The sequence below is a fragment of the Talaromyces rugulosus genome, chromosome V (genome assembly GCF_013368755.1).
Source record: "Talaromyces rugulosus chromosome V, complete sequence".
NCBI lineage: Eukaryota > Fungi > Ascomycota > Eurotiomycetes > Eurotiales > Trichocomaceae > Talaromyces > Talaromyces rugulosus.
In genome coordinates this window covers 4,125,621-4,147,320 of record NC_049565.1, presented here as the reverse complement: position 1 = coordinate 4,147,320, position 21,700 = coordinate 4,125,621, and the positions used below count along the sequence as shown (strand labels likewise).

Genomic DNA, 21,700 nt, shown 5'->3' with positions numbered 1-21,700 from the left:
CCAACATGAAAATAACTAATAAATATTAATAATGGAGATTTATAATCATGGATAATCGTAGGAATAGCGGTGGTACTATGGGATAGTTTAAATAGCACCACCCCGTCCCCATTTTTGGTAAGCAGGTGACAGACAACAGAATTTTGAAGTTTTGAAATAATAAGGATACCTATCTTTCCATTATCACGTTGATCCACGCACTGTCAAGTGAAAAGAGTCGAATTTTTCCATAAAAAAAAAAGGAAAACATGGCCCAAGAATTCGCCATACCCAAAGGCTCAACCGTGGTTGTCACAGGTGCCAATGGCTATATTGCATCTCACATTGCCGATATTCTGCTCGGACTTGGATATCTAGTCCGCGGCACTGTCCGTTCGGAAAAGCCATGGTTGAACCAACTATTTGAAGAGAAATACGGCAAAGGGAAATTCGAAAGCGTGGTTTTGCCCGACCTCGCTGCCGAAGGAGTTTATAAGGATGTTGTCAAGGGTGCTGCCGGTTTTCTGCATGTGGTTGGTTGCATCCCATTCCTCTCCTTTCTTATAGATACAGACTGACAGTGCTTTGTAGGCATCGGATGTTAGCTTCAGCTCAGACCCAAACCAAGTCATTCCAGGCGTTATTAAGCTCAATGAGAACGCTCTATCCGCAGCAGCTCAAGAGGCGTCTATCAAACGGTTTGTACTCACGTCCTCGTCGAGTGCAGTTCTATGGCCGACCGCAGATAACGAGGGTCTTATTGTAGACGAGAGTACGTCAAAATCTCCTCGCTCCCCCATGCAGCTAAGTTCTGAGACAGAAGAAATTGACCTTTTTGCAGATACCTGGAACGAGGCCACGGTTAAAGCAGCCTGGGACTCAAACACGCCAGCAGAACTGAAACCACCGAGTGTCTATGGCGCTTCCAAGACAGAGGGCGAGAGAGCAGCCTGGAAATGGATCAAGGAAAACAAGCCAGGCTTTGTTTTCAATGCTATCCTACCCAATTTCAACGTGCGTTTTCCCTTTTCTCTCTCTCGTTTCGTTTCCCTTTAGCTAACAGGCAAGAAATAGACGGGCCCGTCTTTGCATCCGGAAATCAACGGCTCAACAATGGGCGGTGTACGTAGCCTGTTACAAGGTAAAGAAGGGTTTATGAGGATGCTTCCTGCTCGTAAGTGCTTAATCTATATATGACCCAAAACCGAAAGAGAGAGAAAGAAAAGAAACTGATAACCAAAATACAGAGCACTTCATTGACGTTCGCGACACTGCCCGTCTCCACGTTGCCGCACTTCTCGATACGTCCATTAAGGATGAGCGCATCTTTGGCTTTGTACACGAATTCAACTGGACCGATATCGTCTTCGTGCTGAGGGGACTTCGTCCCGATAACAAGGCCATCCCCGACCCCCCTGCCAACGAAAACCGGGATAGGAGTGTGGTCAAGCCCAAGATCCGTGCGGAGCAAATCCTGAACTCGTTCTGGGGCAGGTCATGGACTGGGTTTAATGATAGTGTGGCGGCTGGGATTGAAGGCTACTAGAACATTTGAAGTAGGAATCCCTAGTGTAGATAGTCTTGAACGGGAAAGAAGGGCACGTACATAGCATTGATGATATTTTTGGCATATATATCTAGAATTTAGACGATACGTGCTATCAAAATGCTTTGAAATGTTTTATATTATTGCCATTATAGAAAATCAGCCGTGATTCTATTTCGGGAAACATCACGCCATGGTTACGCGGGGTTAACATTCTTAACTCCGTCGTTTCATCTTTATGTAGACGTTGGAAATAATGCTATTATAAAAAAGGCCGTCGTGAGATAGAAAGTCTAGATTTCTGCCTGCGTGCAGAGAATTAATATTCCTTGTGAGTGGTTGAGCTGCTTTCCATGTTCTACGTCTTGCTTCCCCCGCATCATATACATGATTGAACATCAGGATTCATTTCATGGCGTATATTTTTTAGGCCCGGCGAAAGATACTCTTCTCTTTTTTTTTATCTCCGTGCCTCGGCTCAGATATCTTTTAGTTCTGACTATATATATTCAAGCAATATCGCATCAATCATAGATAAATCAAGGGATCAGACTTGAATACTTGAATAAATCACCACCATGGCTCTATCCCGAGAAGACCGACTCAAACTGGGCGTCATTGACCCCGAGCTCGCAGAGGTATCCCCAATCCTTGTCCCTTATTCAGTCACAAAACCAACCGATATACAATACATATAGTTCCTGAAGACGGCCAACTTCCCTCAAATTTCAGAAACCGCAGATACCCAAAGAGTAATTGCCGGTCTGCGCATGTACATGAAAAGCCAGCACAAGCCAGCAGACCCCAGTACTACAGGCGTGACCGAGCGCGACATTTTCTTCCATGCGCGAGACGGCTTCCAACTACGTGCGCGCGTGTTTGAGCCTGTGGAAAAGACACAGCCGCCATCAGCAACAAAGACAGAGAAGCCTCCGCTGGTGGTCTACTACCATGGCGGTGGATGGACAATCGGATCCCCAGAGGACACATCCACGTCCTGCCGACGCATCGCAAAGAATCTAGGCGTCGTCTGCATCGCGCCTGGATATCGCCAGGGCCCCGAGGACCCGTTCCCGGCCAGCATCAACGATGCATGGGACGCGCTGCAATGGATCGCGTCGCCGGAGACAGAAACAGAACTCTCAGTCTCGCTCGCGGCCGGGTTCGTCATTGGCGGTTCGTCTGCTGGTGGTTCGATGTCTGCGATTCTCACGCATCTGGCACGCGACCAGGGACTTGGGCCTGCCATCACGGGCTCGTTCTTGCTCGCGCCTATGATTCTTCCGCCTGAGACCGAGGCTGTGCTTCCGGATGCTTATCGAGAGGCATATCTATCTCGTACACAGGAAGAATGTCAGAAGGATCCGGTGCTCTCGCCGGTGCTGGCCAAGGTCTTTCGTGATTCTGCGGCTGGTGATGAGCAGTCTCCCATGTTTGTGCCCTATCTTTGGCCGACGGGCCATGCAGGACTGCCAAAAGCATATTTGCAAATATGTGGGATGGATACTCTGCGTGATGAGGGCCTTATTTACGAACAGGTGCTGAGAGAGAACGGGACTGAGACAAGACTGGATGTCTATCCCGGCATGCCACACATCTTCTGGGGCAGCTTCCCGATGCTGAGCCAGGCGAAGAAGGCCGCGGTGGATTTGGAAGAGGGTATTAGGTGGTTGTTGTCTTGAATTTTCTATGTGGTCTGGAAATTATATATTCATTTTCGAAACAGTGGATCATATTCGAAGTAACTATGCTGTGCCAAGTCAATTGAGACACAATACTTTACCTTGACGGTATCTACAAACTCCGGTATTTCCAATGGCCATAACAAACACCACTATAGGTATTGGTATCGTTATCATTGTCAGGCCTTCTCAGGGGCTACCTTTTCATACCAGTGAGTCGAGTTGGCGAGCGAACGATCTAGATCAGTGGAGAGTGAACTGTAAATGAAAGCCAACTCAGCCCTGTTAGAGGGGGTGTCTGATATCCATAACTAGTGTGTGGCGGCAAGGTTCAAGCACGTCAACTATTGGCAACGAGGATGCGCCGCTGTTTCGGCAGTGCTAGTTCACACCTCCAGAGTGAGCTGAAATTTGGCCAAGCGGCAAAACACTCGGCAGGCCTAACCTGGCTGGCTGGGGGTGGCAGACAAGCCACATCCTGGTCAGCAAAACCGGGAAGATGGATGCCTGGCGTTGCACTCTCGTTGGGGGTCCAAGTTTCCGATTCGACGGTGGCGGGGCGCCAGCCAACGCATCGCTTGATAGCTCTGCCCTCTAAGCATGCTTTTCTTGCTTTTTGGTTGATTGTGTCTTTGCTTTCAAGTTTCCAGTCAGCACGAGGTTTATCATGCATATGGTGTGCATGGGTAGGTGGCTAGGTGCATGCTGTAAAGAATGCGATTTGTCACGCTCGCAAAGGAAATATTATCGAGTTCAATTCAAGGCCGCGGCCAAAGCGACAGGACTATCGATCCGCAGATGGCTATGCACAAATCAGCGCCAATCAGAGGAGCAACTCTGCTTCGTCGGCAAACGGATCTTGTTTGGCGGCTGTCTGTGCCAGCAAAAACTGAGTTAGTACAGAGTATGCAGTTAGTTACTGTTACTTCGGCCGATCTTGCGCCCAGTCATTTCCCGTATGGAGAAATTGCGTGCGAACCGCGAGCAAGCAAGAAAGAGCAGTCATGATATCATCAGCGAATATCTCCGCCAACATCTTGCTAAAACAGAAGCCCAAAGCTGAGACAGTAATGCGGGGGTGATCAAGCCGATCGGTCTGATCTGACCCCAAGAGGTTACGCAAGCGACAAAAGTGCTCCGTAGTGGACAAGACAAGTCGCATTAGTGACCGCGAATCACGATCAATGATCCGACAAGACTCAAACAAAAAAAGAATCCATTATTTCTTGACGCGCACCCTGGTCCGCAATAATAAGCGCGATGTTGCGGCCGAATCAATCGCGTGCGTTGCACATGGAGCGTGTCGACACGCCATCCTCGGAGCTTTCTCGTCGTCAATTTCATTTGTCGTCGCGTCTTGCAAGCTATCGATTAAGGTTCCCCAGCTGGCGGCCTAGTCTGGAATCTTGTTCCTGTGGATTCTTTATGAAACGATGGGTTATGAAAGAATGAGAGTGAAAGAAGAGGATACAAAGACTTGCAATGATAGAACCATTATTGATGGAAGCAAGCCATGGTAGTGATGGTATTATGGTCATGGCTGGTGAAAGAAGGCAGGCGCGGAATATTACTCTCAATACGAGCCCAGTATCGACTTTACCCCTTTTGGCCAAGCCTCGACGGACCCGCGCCTAGCCGTTTGTGGTATAATTGTATTTCCGTATTACGCGTTGATCTTCAAGAAGTTACAGATGAAAGAAACTGATTTTCTTGCTGTCGCGTGCGTGTTAATTAATAATTAGACTTAAAAAAATGACAATGCTGGCTGAGTGAGATGAGCTTCCCAAAAAGGGTTATATTGCTTCTTGGTTTCTAGTAGTAATTCTATACACAATTGCGTTTGCCAATCATCCCTTTTTGCAATAGCATTGACTTTTAATAGTACTCAATTGACTTTTACCCGTTTGCGAATCCAGTCAACAGTATGATCGGTGTAGATTAGTTTATTATTATTATTTTACACGCGCTCACCGACTATACAATCGTACGCTTATACTATACACCAACACGTTGTACACCGTACATTGTATGAGGTATCACTCAAAAAACCGTGCTATATCCACTTCATACAGCTAATGCTCCGTTGCACGCGACACGTTGATGGGGCGACGGGGCGTATACTCGATTTTTTCTTCAAAATTTTTTTCACTGTGGAGTTTGAATAATGATCCGTTGGGCCGTTATTACTAATGGCAATAGGGAGTGAAAGGAGAATAATATGAAGTTCTATGTACTATTGACAAGACGAGAGTAGATAGTAGTAATAGCAATAGAACATAAAGCTTGCTGTTTGAAAAGGATAATAGTATTACTATTGTCTTAATTGGCTTGAATTGACTGACGTATTTCGATTTAAATGGATGTCGGCCTTAAGAGAGCCGTCCCGGAGATAGTCTTTTTTTTAAATTTTGATACTTGTTCCCCTCGCAGCTAAACCAGCCCCGACAATTTTAAGAACAAACGGTTTTCTCCTCCCTAGCTCCTTGCATTTTAAAAAGTCTTCCTCGTCGTCGCCAACCCGGTAAAACGGTCTGTATGTACTCAAGCTGTCAAACCGAAGTGGGCGGTGGATCAAATTGTCTCCGCTGTGGTTACATGGGAGAGCTCCTGTCGGTATCTGTATCTGTACCGTTGATATCCATTATATGCATACGAAAACCGTTATTCTACTGAATACTGGAACCTTCATTGCCCCGCATGAAGGTTTTTTTTTTTTCTCTCTTCATATTTCTTCCTTCCTTTTTGGTTGTCTTTTTACGTTTTTGACGGCCCGACCCTACTTGACAAGAGGAGCGTTCCGGACCCGATGTTTCACCGTGATCTGTATAGTTACAGATTACAGACCCGTAGCGGAGCCTGTATTTTCTTCAATTTTTTTTCTTCTTTCTCCTTCTTCTTTAAACAAACAACCCCGCATTAGAAAACAAAAACTATGACAAGTGTTAAAAGAAAATTTTTTTGCTAAGCGCAAAAAAAAAATAGAAAAGGAGGTTATATCCACACCCCGTCATCCGTTACAACTAGTAGTAGATGACTCGCTAGCTGCCAAGCATAGGCCATCTAATAATCAACGTCGCCTGAGAAACAGACATCCCATTTCCCAATCCGGGATTTGGCCGGATTATTCGGGTCTTTTTTTTCTCTTGTTCTTCGGATATTACGGAGTAACAGTAATACTAGTATTTTCTGCATTGCAGAAGGTTTTTGTTTTGTTTTGTTTTTTTTTTTTTTTTTTCGATATTAATTTGTTCCATGTATGTATTATTGCATGTAATAACTCACCGGTATGAAGTCGCATTTCTAGAAATTTCTGAAGGGCTCCTTGCTCCGTGTTTTCCTCAAGGAGTTTAATAATTTAAAAAAACAATTCGGCTTCGTTCGATTGGACATACGTGTACTACAGTTCTAGATATTTAAATCTTCAACTCTTCCAGGGTTTGATCTGTGACTAAGCCGGATTCGGAAATTATCGATTTCTTCTCCTTGCGGTTGGCAATTATTATTATCGCTGTATAACTCAACTAGTTATGATTATTAATGATTTGTAGGCGTATATTCGGCACAGTCTATAAATTGGCAATGGTATCAGATTTATTTCCCCAAGCGAGGATGGCCACGTGCGTCGTTGGCCGAGATGATTACTTGCACTACTACCCTTGCGTGGTCCGGAGGACTACGTTTTTTACGGCCCCGGAGGACGTCCATGTAAGGGGATTCACACCGACTTTAGGTTTTCTGCAGATTTCCTTGCGTGGTATATGCGACAATATAATTAGAATAAGTATACAAGGACGGAACGCATTGCATCTTGCATCTTGACCTGCATCTTTCCTAGCAGCTTTGGAGCAGCTAGGCACGTGAGCATGGAGGCTGGCAGCCTGGCAGCCTCGGGCCTCGCCACTAGTTACGCAGGCGCAGGCTAGGCTACACTTAGTCTTCGATTCGCAGGCAACTCGATAGGTCCAAAAAAGCCCAGCTCGTAAAGCGCTGCAGGGAGTCGCTATCTAATTCTGTAGCATCCATGTCTGGGCGACTGTGATTATACGACAGCAGGGAGGGCAGCAACTTCAAGTGATCCGTATGGCTCATAAACGTACGAAATGCTGAACAACGGAGTACGGAGCGTGCTCCGCATTGGCATCGGCTTAAGAATCAAGACTGGAGGCTGGAAGTGAGAGCCGATCTTGCGACAACTTCATTGGTGGTGGGCGCTCGATCCCCGCGTCGGACAACTCATCATTGCCAACCCTAAAGCAATTGTCGTCGAATCAACGACATAGAAGAGGTCGCCTCTGGTATCGACTATCGATGCGATTGACTGTGCTAGTCGACGATGGGCCAATTGTCATTGGACAATACGATATCTCTATCGAAGAGTTTGTCGCAATCGCTTGTCGGACCTCTCACATCCAATGATCCGATGACTTACAGGGCAAACTGTTATACCCAGGGTTAAAACATAACAGTAAAAGATTGGCAAGAAATTGCATACACCCCATATACCCACACATGCAACCACCCTGCTGGTTCCAGCTGGCACTGGTAGGTTCAAAGGTTGCAGAGATCGTGGAATAGGCTAACTTACTAGGTAAATCGTAATCTTAAAAACTAACAAGATTATAACTCCCGGATTGACTCGGTTCCATGGATTCGCTGGGCCACCCGGCAGCTCCGGACGCGTTTACCTCTTTGTTTCGTGTCGCCGGGAAAATCGGATTTGCTATCAGTCGCGTGTATAACGTATTCGATGGCGATCTGTTGTGGTGCATCGCGCCAACACGCGCTGCACGCCTGCAAGCAAGCTGCTGGGAGCCTGAGAGCGTTGCAGCGAGGATTAAGTAATAATGTTTTATGGGCCGGCGGTCATCATAAGACGAAACTAATATTGCCTGTTCGGGACAAAGTTGTCAGTCGTTACTCGCCCTTCTATTAATAACAGTAATAAGTACGTAGTCTTACCAGGCCCGAATGCTTTGAATACGTCCAATGCACGCTAGGTGCGATTGTGCATACTCGTACGTACAGAGCAGACGGAAGATGAGATGACCGGAAAGATGCCAGGAAGCGCTAATCCGTAACGGACGGCGCATCTCTAGCGGGCCCACTGCCCAGCTGGGAGTGACGTAGCGTGCAGGTTTGCTTGCCGTGCATAGAGGCTGCAGCTGTCAAGCAAGGCCCAGAAGCAATTATCGCAGCTGCAGTGGGAAATGAGCGATGGGCTCTGCCAGCATGGCTGACAATGAATGGACGTTGAGACAGTGAAAAGAAAAGCTGTGGTGGTGAACAAAAGCAAAGCTGGTGACTCGCTAAAGGTAGGAAAGACTAATGCGGACTAGCGGCCAAGCACACTTAGGGAAGGAGGCGGGGGGGCCCCCCGACTCGCGCGCTGATAGGCTGCCAGCCCCCGCCAAGCCCGCGTGTCTGGGACAGGGGAGAGGCCCCGCTCAGGCCGTCGCTGTACCGTACCGTATCCGTACCGTACGCACCGAGGGTGATCGCTCCGCCCACTCAGCGCCCGCCATCGCGTATTTAAACATCGCACTACACTGACTACAGCCAGTGCCCGGTCGCGGTGGTACCGTTCTGTATCCCCTGGCTTCAGCTGGCCACGATCGTCCGGTACCGTACGTTCTGATACGCTGTACACGCTGTCAGACTCCAACCATGGTCGTACGGCCCTGTACCTAGCAGCAGGCTACGCCCCTACTATACATGCCTATTGAAACTATTACCAATACTAGCAGCGCCGAGTCATACCAGCTCGTGAAAATGAAACTTGAGGCTCTCTGCCCTGCGTCTCTCCGTTTGACAATTGTGTGCATTGATTGTGTCCTGTTGGCAATTCGAAATTCCACAGATCATCTGGTCAGCCTGTGTAATAAGAATAATAGTTAGCTAGAGCCTCGCAGCTTCTCGTTCGCCCATCGCTCGTGTACTCCGTACTACCAGTGGCAAGGTTCCGACTCCGTACCGTATCTCTGTATCGCCTAACAAACCCGCTTGCTTCCCTGTCGTACGCGACCCGGTAATATAATGAATGAATGGCCCATGATTGCTGAACCTCCGTCCCCTCCTTCCTTCTCCCCCGTATTGAAATCCTGTCACCCCGTTACAGCAAGCCGTATCGTAAGCAAGCACCTCAACCTCGTCGCTCTCTCTCCATCTTCTTACTTCTTCTCTTCTTCTACCACACCCGCCTGGAGAGAGAAAAAACCCTTCGCCTTTTTTCTCTTCTCCCTCTCCTCCTCCTCTCCATCTCCGTCTTCGCTTCTCCTCCCCCCCTCCTCCCTTCTTACTTTACTTCCTCTTTCTTCGCCCCTTTTGGAGAGTTCGGGACTGGTCGCTGTCCGTAGTTTGAGCCTGGGTTCATTGAGTACATCGCTCAGTCAATTCAGCGTTTATCCTCCGTACAGGTCTCCCAGTCGAGTCGTGTCCGTCAGCTTTTTTTGCTTTGACGTCCATCTTCCCCTTTTTTCCTCGGTTCTCGACGTCTGTCTGTCCATTTCGTGGACCGGTTCGTCTTGCAACCCCCTAATTCGACGGTAAGATTACCCTCTTGATTTTCTTTCTTTTCTTCTATCCAGACGAATTCCTCCGCATCCGAATGCCGTTACGTTACTCGATTCTTCGAAAAAACCGAATGACCCTTGGGACCTGAGAATTGCATGAGAACAAGTGTTGTGGGTGACAACTGGTTGTGAATGGCCATCACGTGCACTGGGCAGCAACAAGCCATCGTTGTTCGACAATGATCAGCATCAATTTATGGCATCTGACAAGATACATATGCTGGGCGAATGGGTTAAATAAGTCATGCGTAAGCGGACTGTAGGAGGCCTCGCTGTCTTACCTGTCCTTTGTTCGTCCTCGAAAACTCGACTAGGACTTGCCCGCCCGCCCATACCACCAAGGATCAACTCCTAGATGGCTTTGGTCAGGACGCATTCTAAGCCTAGTATATGCTAGCCAGCATTCCACGGCCTTCCGTCTTTCCTCGTGTGTTTTTGCCAAGGAGCGATACCGTGTTTGGCAGCTGCCCGGAGGTCACTGTTCGTGTCCACAATAGCTCTCTGAAGATGCCGTGTATGATCATCCATAATTTACGATTCTTCGGGCTTGGTTCAATGCTCCCAGTTATGTGCTGAAGCCAATGGCATGAGATACTGTCAAAAGTTGTCGACTGACCCTGTTGTCGGTCAATCTGCTCTCCTGGAATTGCATTTGACGCATACCCCCGGGACCATACTACAACATCACCCACACTTTACGCCATGCATTCTCTCGGGTTGCCACTTTTATTTACAAATTGTCTTGACGAACTATCTTGACGAACGAATCTTGAGCTTTGAACCGGGTGGCTAATTTTTCATCTTGTAGGAAACTTGGTTGGTTTCTCACCGTCCGTCATACCGCCGCGTTGCAATCTTCTTTAAAAAATTCGACCAGTTATTCTTGACCCTCAAGAACGACGCAATCGACTTTAAAGAAGCTGTAGGATTATCCTCATTCCTATCCAAGGGTACCCGGTCCACTGACAACTCGTTGCCCCTGTATAGGGTTCCGTGCCGCCTCTATTGCTCCACATTCCGCAGCAAGAGGAACGCCCATAACCAACCACAAACTGTCGATTTACAAGGGTGGAGACGTTGACTCGTGCTTCATTTCTTCATCGACAGGCACAAGCCAGATAGGACTTCATTCCCGCGTCCTTCCCCAGCCTAGATGCCACAGCTGTTTATACAGTAAGGGTGACCGACCTGCCTTTAGTGAGAGCCTTCATCCTGGGTACGTTCAGCATGCTTCACCCTTTTCTCTCTTGAACCTTCCTCTCCTTGTACATTTATTTTGTGCTTTGCCCTTTCTACTCACCACATACTTATACTCACTCACTCTCTGTCCACGGTTTAATGACATACTAATAATTTTTAATCTTTTTTAGCTTCGCCGACAGACTCCCCTTTTCTACTCAAATCGTCGTTGTTGTTTCTTTCAGCGGTTAGATTATCATCTACGCTGCCACACTCTTTTTAATCACCACCCAACTGAACTACAATCATTAATTGCATAATCCCACGACTGTCACTCTCTTGTCCATTTCCGTCGTTCTTCCTGCGTGATACATCCTTGACACCAGGTTCATTCGCTCTCTCGCACCATTTGCATCAGAAATAATTTGATATCATCCCTGCCGGTCAGTTCGACACTAATCATTTCGAGATTCATCAATCATGGCTTTTCCGCATCACACCACCAGCTACCAGCCCTGCGAAACGTTTTTCGTCGAGTCGACTGAGGATCTTAACCCTCGTATCGACCCCAAGGAGCAAGCCAAGCTCATTGCCCGGGAAAGACAATATGCCATTGCCGAGCAGCTCTCGACTTTGGCCAAGGAGGAGTATCTAGATGACTGCCTGTCTCACATGCTTCAGATGGATGTTAGTTTCCTCTTTTCTGCATCCTAACACCAATTTCAAGTGCTGACGTTGTTTCTTACCTAGACTGCTACCCTCCCTGACGTCGAGTCCATTGACATTCAAACCGAAATCCAATGGTTCATGCGTCCCTACCTTCTCGATTTCCTCATTGAAGCACATGCCGCCTTTCAGCTGCAGCCTTCCACGTTGTTTCTGACCATCAACCTTCTCGACCGATACTGCTCCAAACGTGTCGTGTACAAGCGTCATTATCAATTGGTGGGCTGTTCAGCTCTGCTTATCGCCGCCAAATACGGCGACAAGAAGGAGCATGTGCCGACTATCAGAGAGCTCAAGTCTATGTGCTGCTCGCTCTACGATGAAGACATGTTCCTACAAATGGAGTGGCATGTGCTGCAGACCCTCGGCTGGACCATTGGGCACCCTACAGTGGATAGCTTTCTCAACATTGCTTTGGTAGACAAACCATACGATCCAGAAGTGGAGCACCTCGCCTTGTACATACTTGAGATCTCGCTTTTTCATCGAGAATTTGTCTCCCGGCCTTCTGCCGATCTTGCCAAGGCCTCGCTTGCTCTTTCGCGTTGCATCCTGAACCGACGCCAACCTCATCACACGGAATGGGCTTCGGACTATGATTCAGCCACATTGGTTGGTCTGTCTCAGCAGCTGCATCAACCGTCCCAGGTTCTGTACCGCAAATACTCTTCTGGTCACTACTCGAGAATCTCTAAGCTATTAGAGCAATTCCTGGCTCACCAAGCCGCCATCGCCAGTGGTCACTGTGCACCACCTTCCCCTCCAACGGAAGTTCCTGCAGAGTCGAAGCCATATGCCGAGGAGGCTGGTCTTGCCACACCGCAGAAGCCACACAGCAACCAGCCTCATGGTTACCTCACTCCTCCCATTACCCCGGAAAACGATGGATTCAACAATGGCAATGCAACAAAAGTCGCCGGCAATATGTGCCCTGCATCCCCTACTCCGCCACCAACAGTTTCGTTCAGCGACACGCAGATGTACGATGCAGAGGTTTATGCCCATTGCCAACCGTCACCTCAATCGTCTCATATGGATTGTACCCTTGCCTACTAGGCAACAAATCCGTTTTGAATTTCGATCTTGATTTGACTAACTTCTTTTTTTTCCCACAAATCTCACCTCCATCATCCGGGCGTGCCATTTTCACACATCCCCTGTGCCATAGTTCTTTGACCCATTGACATAAGTTCTCCTCACTGAACGACCGAATTCTCTGGATCTGTTTTATTTGCTTTTCCAAAAAAAAGCAGGGAACGGATTGCATTTATTTCTAGATTATTACATACCCCTTTCCTTTTCATCATATGTTTCTCTTCTAGATCTAGCATTGCGAGCGCGAGTCGTTTCTGATACAAAAAATCCATCTTTGCTTTTCATCGACGTGATATTTTCTTTGTCCATCCAGCGTTGCTCTTTTTTTCATCGTCTGTTCAAGGGTTTGATATTTACTCCGTTGCAAACCTACGGATTTATCTTCACACTTTGTCCTCGTTTTTTCTGCTATTGCGAGGAGATTTTTAATACTTGGTGGGACACTTTTCCACATGAAAGGTTGTTGCTCCTGATGTATTTGCTTTTTTGACCACGTCTTGATTGCCAACCCAGCAACAGGAATGGCCAATTATGGAGCTTTTGCAAAAAGCTTACAAACAAGAATGCCATAGTCGAAAAAAGGGGGGAAGAAGCTGCTAGTATTACCAGCCAGGGCCGGGAGAAAGTGGATCGACCGGAAACGGGGTCCATGTCCCTTCCTCGAGCCTTGCTTCAAAGCCTGTATTTTCTCATAATCAAGCATTTTCGGTTTGAGAACCATTTTATTAGAAACGTAAACTAATCACTCCACGAGCTATTAACTTTCAATAACCCGCGGCTTATACCAATTCATGCTCCTAAAGGAGCGGGATTTCGCTTCGTATACGAAGTCTCAACCACGAACTATACAGTACGTAGTTTACTAGTCAGGAGGTCAACTCCATTCATGCAACGTCGACCTTGCCTATACAGGTTCGCCAAGAGTCTGTTAGTCGGCAGTCCCCCCTCCCAAAAAAAGCAAAAAAAAAACACCAACAGCTACTTTCCCAAGTAGGAAAAGCCGACACAATAATGAGCCACCTGTCAGACTGTCAGTGTCATGCTCTCCAACTTTTGACATACTAATCAGGAAGGATCTACATTCGTCCTACTCAAAGACTCTCTAGCCCATCCCTAGTTAGGACTTTTAGGACTCTTAAGACTCAGGAGGCCAGGCGACGGATTCGGAGATGGGGGGACTCGGTTGGTATTCAAATGCCGATATCATTATTTGAAATCCGGAATACAATGATTATACAACTAGTGATATGGACTGAGTTAGGCAATATTTACTTTACATTAAAAAGCGATGTTTCATTCATTTTAAAACCAAACATCTGGTGGTTATTTTTTGTCCTCAGATGTCAAGGGCAGCCGGTATTCAGATTATATAATTTCGATGGGCTCTCCCACCTAAATTAACTAATCAACTAATACTGTGTAGCGTTAGAACTATTCCAAAATTTACAAAATTTAGTGTATATATATATTCACACATTTAAATATGTTGGTATTTCCAGAATACAATTTATTGACAGGCTACCAGAACTGTGTCCGCTGATGAGAGAAACTCCAACCACCTAGGATGTAAAGGCGCTTCGAAACGCGACAGTATTAGACAAATATGGCGATAGGAGAGGGGGCCAGCGACTGATTGACTGAAGCTTTCGAAGGATACTTGTGTCTGTATTATTAGCTCTGAGTCGCTTGTCAATGAGCGCAATTAACTTACGCTTAAGAAGCCTTGGTAGTGTCCAAATACTGCCAAAATGCTGTAGTTGGAGATGTAGTATGGAGATGTGGTGGTTAGTCTCGTCGGAGCTGAGATTATTATCATCATCATTATTATTATTGTGGTGCTCCTCTTCCACCGTTATGGTCGTCTTTCTGTGGAGATCCAGAAATATCAAAGCAGTGAAGATGGTAAAAGAAATTGCTGGGTCGACGGTGAGGCAAAAGGAGCTATCCCATTGATCTGCGACAGTTGCGATATCCTGAGCTGCCTCAAGAACTCGCTGCCAGCTTACCAACCATTCATCGGCTTGTCGCAGACCACGGTCGGCAATTGAAAGGAGTAATTGTGCCATTCGTAGATGGAAAATAGTAATCATGCGAGCGTGGTGATCAACGTGGGATTCATTTGAGAATGCGTTGCGTCTTGGATTGAGCCAGCCGGTCGGCAGGGCTAAACGGATAGTAGCCAGTTGTCGCTCAGCTTTGGCGAATTTTGCAGTAGCTATACATTCTTGTGACCCCGGCAGATGCATGCGGCGGATAACGAGTCCTGTCTGGCGCAGAGTAGCAATCGTGATGTTGTGGACGCTCTTTAGCAATGTATTCGGAGCTGAAAGCGCTGCGACAAGGACTTTTGATAGGTCTTCTGAGTCGGGCGGCAAGTATAGTTCCTGGGGACTTTCTGATGGCTGAGTGGTAAGGCTTCGAACAAAAGAGGTGTTGATGACGGTGTCATCGATCAGATACGGTGCTCCGGAGGAGAGATTAGAGTAGGTGTCTAGACGATAGATACACCACCAGAGTGACCGCCATTCTTGGATCTCTTCGTCACTAACAGTGCTCCAGTCAGGATAGAGGGTGCGAATATGGTCCAGACGGTCAAGCCCGATACGATAAGCCATTCGCGTCACTCTACCTACGCGCAACCAAGAGTGGTGTCCCGGGAATTGATGGAATTCATAAAACGCCAAGAGATAGGCTTTACGAAACTGATCGAGGGACGGAATATCACCGATAAGATCATCCTCCAATAGGCTCGAACTGAGTAATAGATCCAGGCTAGAATCTAGACTAGGGTGGTCATCGCCGTCTGCGGTAAACCCGGTAAGCTTTGCGGTAATGATCACTATTGTTGAGATGAGATCTTCACTGAACAGCGAGCTTTGATAGTGGCGGAGAAATAGCTCCTTGGAGAAGATGGGATTCGCGTCTTGAACAATATCGAAGTAACAACCGAGACTGAACCAGTCATGTTAGCTCCGGTATGGCTGCCCTAGAATGATAGGGAATAGTGCGTACAGGTACTCCACCTGCTGAGGAGGGAAACGTAAGTGGCTGGGAAATTGAGAGCCACTGCTTTGTACTTGGTGATTGGTCGCAGAGGGCGAGAAGGTGGATGGTCTATGAGAGACATGGTCTCTAGAGCTGGGGAGAGGTTCTTTGCGGGAAAGGTCTTCCTCTAGGGAGTCACTATGATGCGGGCGGGCTGGATCATATACATCAATTATCAACAATGCTACATTGAGACATAACGGATTGCAGGAAGGATTGGTAGGCAATTAACTTACCAGAAGGCCAGCACGATTTTGATGAATTTGATACATAGTGGGAGCCACGCAGAGGGCCAGGTTTGCGCTTTACTGAGGAGTAACTGCACGTCTCTCCAAGCTCGAGGCAGCGAGAGCAAGTTGGTCGTGCCTGGTTACCTGTTCCGTTTCAAAACATATTCAAGATGGCCGAGTAAAGAAACATACACTTCACCTTTTTACTGCAGCGGATCTCAGCCAGAGCCTTTTCAACATGGGGAGGGATAACTTACCGAATACATCTATCGCAAACCCTGGAATCGGGCCTAGGGGAGGCGGTTGTGGGATGCTGCATGGGTGTTTGTTTGCTAGTTGGGGCTAGCTTTGCCCGGAGGGATTAGGTATTATCTTTCCTAAAACGAGGAAGCAGTGTACTGCCCGAGAGGCATTTCATTATAGAAGTTGAGCCGACTGCTCGGGGGAATTGCATATCTCAGCCTATATTTAGCTAGCGCAATGTTCTTCCGCGGAGGAACTTTTTAGGGCTCCGAGTGCCCACTTGGTGTCTATTGATGTGTTGCGCAAATTTATTTCACATGTCTATATTTTGTTTCATAGCTTAAAGCATGTGGAACAGCATAAAGTATAGCTCTCTTGGTTCGAATAACCACATATCCGTCCTAGCCCTTCATTGGATACAACCAGCTAACCTCACCTTTCATCGGCTCTTCCTTTGAAACATAATCCAAAATTCGCCCCTTGCGAAACTCAGGCGCCATAACGTACCGCATAAATAAGTCCTCTGCAAGGTTAGGCAGAGTTAAATACCGAGAAAGAATGTAGTACCACGTATTATGCCAAGCATGCATACGGGTCTCAAACCCAGATTTCCAAACATCGCCCTTGAGCGAGCATAGAGAACTCATTCGGACTGCCTGGTACCTTTCAAAAATCTGTGTGAGGGCAGTGGTATTTTGGCTCTCATTAGGAGCTGTGTTGATGACCTTCCGAAGACTGTTGCAGAGTACTACCACATCTTGGATGCCATTGTTGAATCCAAGTCCCAGGTGCGTGGTCATCTTGTGGCATGCATCGCCAACAAGAACAATCCTTCCCAAGCTCCAGTGTTGCACGATTCCCTCCTCCAGGTTTGTCAGACCAGCTCCTAACATTTGTGGCCAGACATCTTTCACTTTCACGGTCCTTGTCAGGGGAAACTCCAAAAACTCCTGGGCCACAGACTCAACATCCTTGTCTGTGTAAGACGCGCGCTCTTTTGTGGGTTGTGGTAGCCTCCTATATAAGAAAAACCATCCGCGGTCGGGACTGCTGAAGTACATAATGGCCTTGTCTTTTTCCTGAATGTCATACCCGAAACCTGATGCAGAGGGCGACGGGAATGTACCATATAGAAGCTGATAGGTTGCTGTATAGGGGTTTTTAGAGTCCCAGTCTCGTGTGGGATTTTCCTTCAGAGCGAGCTTGCGCATCAATTGGCGAGTTTTACTGTGGACGCCGTCGGCACCGATCACAATAGATCCCTCGAAGGTGCTGCCATCGGCGCAGGTCACTTTGACCCCATCGAGGTTCGTCTCGATGTCGACTAGTTTCTTGTCCGTTAAAATCTTCTCTTTTACAGCAGGCGGAAATGCCTTGTACATAATCTCAATCAATTCGGCACGGTGGAAAGCAACCGGTGGATAACCATGACTGATCTTAGTCAGAATACAGACGGTAAAGAGAAGGGCACACGGTGCAAGACTTAAACTCACTTTTCGCGTATTCGAGTATATCTAGTACCCTCATTGAAAACGCGTCCTTTGGCAGTAAACGACAGATGATGATGCAGCTCGGCACCCCGAAGCAGCAATTCCTCTAGAAGACCGAATTGATGCAGAATTCGCAAGGTGTGAGGATGAACAATGAGACTAGCGCCTTTATCTTCCACGATGGCGGGTCTGCGTTCCAGGACGACAAAGTCAATGCCAGCCAGGTGAAGGGCGTGGGCAGCAGCGAGTCCTACTGGGCCTCCGCCCACAACTATCACTTTGAACGCGCTGTTACCCATCTTGTGTTTGTGAGCCCAGTGATGATTAATGGATTGGACATTTCGTTCAAAATGGGAGGGGATGCTTTAATAGTAGCTCCTCCTCCACAGTAACCTAAACTGCGTGAGGGACGCACGGTAGTTTGCATCGAGAAGGTAGTTTATCCAATGGCCGAAGGTAATCTATAACCGGGCGGCAAATACATGGTCCACTACAAGAAAATGGGATCCTCCGAACAAGTTCCTCCGAAGTCTACTTAAATGGGCCATTCCATCCCCAATTAGATATAGAGGAGCAATTTAACAGAGGCACGGTTATCTCCTTAGTGTTGGAGTTACTCCGAGGATCTATGATAAACGACGGTGTTCTCCCCTCTTGACCCCTTAGGCGGGAATAAATATTAGATTATTAGCCAGATTTATCCCACAGACTGAGACATACCTCTGCTGTCTCAACAAACGGTATTTCTTCACGAAGAATGTCCTCCAAACGTGTTTCCGTCATTGTCATCGGAGCCTCCCATGCAGGCTTAGGAGTCAGCCACAAATTACTCCGGCAGACTTCCAAAGTATCAGTAACACTGATCAACCCATCAGACGAGTACTACTTCAACATCGCCACGCCCCGATTTCTCGTCAAACCCGAGAGTCTACCGCCGAGCAAGTACCTCTACAGCATCCCCGAGACCTTTAACGAATATCCTAATAGCTACTTCACTTTGGTTAAGGGACTTGTCACCAAAATAGATTATTTGAACAAGTCGGTATTAGTAAATACGGGCGAAAACCAATCCACAAAGGGCGACGATATTATAGTCACCTTCGATTATCTCGTGATTGCATCCGGTAGCACAACACCAGCTACACTCGGACAGGGCAGTTTGAAACTCCCTTTTAAGGCGACTGCATTTGAAGATACCAGGAACGCTATTTCCGAGGCACAGAAGAAGCTTCAAGCGGCAACACGAATTGTTATTGGCGGTGCAGGTCCGTTGGGAGTCGAACTCGCTGGAGAACTGGCCGAAGCATCGGGCTCGAAAAAAACCATAACTTTAGTCTCCAAGACTCGTTCATTATTGGATGAGGCAACGGAGACTGTACAAAGAACCGCCGAGTCACTCTTAAGACGCAAGGATATCGAGATCCTGAAAAATGTCACAGTCGACAAGGCGGAGCAGGATCTTGAGACGAAGAGCTGGACAGTAACATTATCCACCGGTCGAACAATTGAGGCAGATGAGTATATCTCCACAACAGGAGTAATTCCAAACAACGAGTTCATCCCCAAAAGTTTCTTGAACCATGATGGCTGGGTCAATGTGGATGAGAAACTAAGAATCGTGGAAGACGGAACCAGTCGGAGTGACACCTACGCAGTCGGCGACATCACTTGCCATCCTTATCGACTCCTCTCCAGGGTCTCACTTCAAGGAGCGACCGTGGCGTCGAATATCGCTGCATGTATCGAGAAAGACACCTGCCCGGCTACATACTCTGTCGAAGCCCAGAGAAAAATGATGGTAGTCCCTGTTGGACAGTCAACGGGTACGGGACACTTGGGCGGATGGACACTTTGGGGATGTCTCGTGTGGTTCTTCAAGGGCAAGGATTTCTTGACGTATGAAGCACCAAAATTTCTGCGAGGCAAAATGCAGTGATGAGTTTTATGTTTGATTGAAATGTTGGTATGTCGTGGAATTTCTTTGCGGACTATTCTAAGATGAGGGAGGGATTTTGGTACATGTATTGATATATAAGAGTCGCAAATGGAGGGATAACGTCCAAGATTCTCACAAGCAATCAATAAAAAAACGCACTAGCTCTTGCACTTGAAAACCTGAACACTTTGTGGGTGATATTTTATTTACCTTGAATACATTCACAGTTTTATTTCCGAGGACGCGTAAGACCCATGGCAAATTTGTTAGTCGGCCACTACAAAACATTCCGATCAATCATCGACTGCACTGTATCGGTGACACTCTGCTCTAGCTCAATATACTTCCATGAGCCCTCTTTCCTTCCCTTGGACAGAATGTCCAGGCTAACCCTCATATCCCAGCCTGTCGGGTGTATCCCGTCCGGCAGGATCTGCGAAGGATTCCCTTCCGGAACGCGATCCTCTAGAGCGGGAAAATGCCTTCGAATGATATTCACGACTAGCTGCGGAGTTATTAGCCCGGATATGAGCAGAATCCGTTGACTCCCTGCAGCAGGGTTAGTCAACGCATCGACATGGCTCTGCGCGACGTCGCGGACATCGACCTGCACCTCATCAGATACCTTGTCAATCACGCCGATAGTTGAAGCTATCAGTCATGAACGTACAAAGTGATAAAACGGGAATCGCACGTCTTCAACTGTCTTATGGGTACCATCGATGAAACTCGCGATTGCGAAGTGGTTAGTCTCGTTAATTGAGCCCGATCCCGAAATGGGATGGATCATGGGACCCGTGATGATGTCCGGGTTGATTACCGTTAGATCGAATTTTGGTCTGTGAGTCTTCATGAACTCCCATGCTGTTTGTTCACCTTGCGTTTTGGATACGTTGTACCCAAGCACAGTGTCTTTCCGATTGATGGCTTGCTGAACAGTCACCTGGGGGGTATCAGTCAGCGTACGCCAGGAATGAATTGGTTCTTATAGTAAGAGACAAACTGGATTCCAATCATTTTCAGTGTAAGGGCGTCCCTCACGGGTGATGTCCTCGAAGGAGTCGAGGACGGAGACAGCACTACCTAGCAGAACAAATCGTTTCAGAGTCGCCCCACCATGTCTGTGAGCACTCTTGAGGATCTCCGTTGTTCTAGAAACGTATCAGTGGATTCACTCATTCATAACATGTATATGTAAAGTGATGTCAATATATGCTAACCCCATAACGGCAGGTTCGATCATCTCCTTCTGGATGTCCTTGACATTGAACTTCAAAGGCGACGCCGTGTGGATAACATAGGTCAAGGGTACTGCAGAGTTTTTTGTGTTTTCGAATAATTCATCGAATGGATGCTGGGAGGTGAAATCAGACACAATGACAAAGTTGATCTTGCCCTTCCATGAAGGATGCGTCTGGATGATATCGTCGGCCTTGGTCTGGGATCGCACAGTGGCAGTGACAGCGAATCCACGCTATATGTACAATTAGCCATGGGATTCTAGTTCAGCTTAGAAAGAATATCTATACTTCAAGCAATATCGCTAGTATATGCGAGGCAACGAAGCCATTTGCGCCCGTGAGTAAAACATGCTGACCATTGCCTTGGGATGCCATATTTAAGAAGGTGTTGCTGCTAGATATTCAGTGTCATCGAAACTATCTGCGAGACGAATATTATTATTGTTATATACTTTTACAATGGGAAACATTTCATTATTTTATCCTGTAATAATATGTGTAGCTTTGTGGGTTTTCCCCGCGAATGGTGACGCAACTCGTGTCGTCACCGATAACTCAAATATTGATATCATGCCTGGAATATCTTTGTGCTTACTAGTATCCATATGAAGTGAGACTCTAGAATACTCCATAACGGGTGGTACATCGTCCGAATGTAGTGAACTCTGTCGTGTAGAACGTACCATTATCATAATGTTTCTAGTTCACGACCCTGTAATGAGAATCCTGCGGACCTCGT

At 47.2% G+C, this 21,700-nt stretch overlaps 6 protein-coding genes across 6 annotated transcripts; 4 read left to right on the top strand and 2 right to left on the bottom strand.

Moving 5' to 3' along the window:
* Nucleotides 1–248: 248 nt before the first annotated feature.
* TRUGW13939_09943 (uncharacterized protein) lies at nucleotides 249–1,525 on the top strand (the record flags this gene model as incomplete). The annotated part of the gene is made up of 4 exons (XM_035493059.1): nucleotides 249–512; nucleotides 571–993; nucleotides 1,054–1,153; nucleotides 1,227–1,525. 4 exons carry the CDS (start codon nucleotides 249–251, stop codon nucleotides 1,523–1,525), a joined length of 1,086 nt encoding a protein of 361 aa, XP_035348952.1.
* A 578-nt stretch (nucleotides 1,526–2,103) lies between these two features.
* Nucleotides 2,104–3,207, top strand: TRUGW13939_09942 (uncharacterized protein; the record flags this gene model as incomplete). The annotated part of the gene is made up of 2 exons (XM_035493058.1): nucleotides 2,104–2,163; nucleotides 2,224–3,207. 2 exons carry the CDS (start codon nucleotides 2,104–2,106, stop codon nucleotides 3,205–3,207), a joined length of 1,044 nt encoding a protein of 347 aa, XP_035348951.1.
* Nucleotides 3,208–11,435: 8,228 nt separating this feature from the next.
* Nucleotides 11,436–12,737, top strand: TRUGW13939_09941 (uncharacterized protein; the record flags this gene model as incomplete). The annotated part of the gene is made up of 2 exons (XM_035493057.1): nucleotides 11,436–11,642; nucleotides 11,706–12,737. The coding sequence occupies 2 exons, from the start codon at nucleotides 11,436–11,438 to the stop codon at nucleotides 12,735–12,737; spliced, it is 1,239 nt and encodes a 412-aa protein (XP_035348950.1).
* A 1,598-nt stretch (nucleotides 12,738–14,335) lies between these two features.
* TRUGW13939_09940 (uncharacterized protein) lies at nucleotides 14,336–18,083 on the bottom strand (the record flags this gene model as incomplete). Its single annotated transcript, XM_035493056.1, has 6 exons — nucleotides 14,336–14,439; nucleotides 14,488–15,728; nucleotides 15,789–15,975; nucleotides 16,731–16,817; nucleotides 16,887–17,725; nucleotides 17,788–18,083. The coding sequence occupies 6 exons, from the start codon at nucleotides 18,081–18,083 to the stop codon at nucleotides 14,336–14,338; spliced, it is 2,754 nt and encodes a 917-aa protein (XP_035348949.1).
* Nucleotides 18,084–18,541: 458 nt separating this feature from the next.
* TRUGW13939_09939 (uncharacterized protein) lies at nucleotides 18,542–19,720 on the top strand (the record flags this gene model as incomplete). Its single annotated transcript, XM_035493055.1, has 1 exon — nucleotides 18,542–19,720. One exon carries the CDS (start codon nucleotides 18,542–18,544, stop codon nucleotides 19,718–19,720), a length of 1,179 nt encoding a protein of 392 aa, XP_035348948.1.
* Nucleotides 19,721–19,997: 277 nt separating this feature from the next.
* On the bottom strand, nucleotides 19,998–21,336 carry TRUGW13939_09938 (uncharacterized protein; the record flags this gene model as incomplete). Its single annotated transcript, XM_035493054.1, has 5 exons — nucleotides 19,998–20,327; nucleotides 20,391–20,663; nucleotides 20,724–20,871; nucleotides 20,941–21,194; nucleotides 21,250–21,336. The coding sequence occupies 5 exons, from the start codon at nucleotides 21,334–21,336 to the stop codon at nucleotides 19,998–20,000; spliced, it is 1,092 nt and encodes a 363-aa protein (XP_035348947.1).
* Nucleotides 21,337–21,700: the final 364 nt, after the last annotated feature.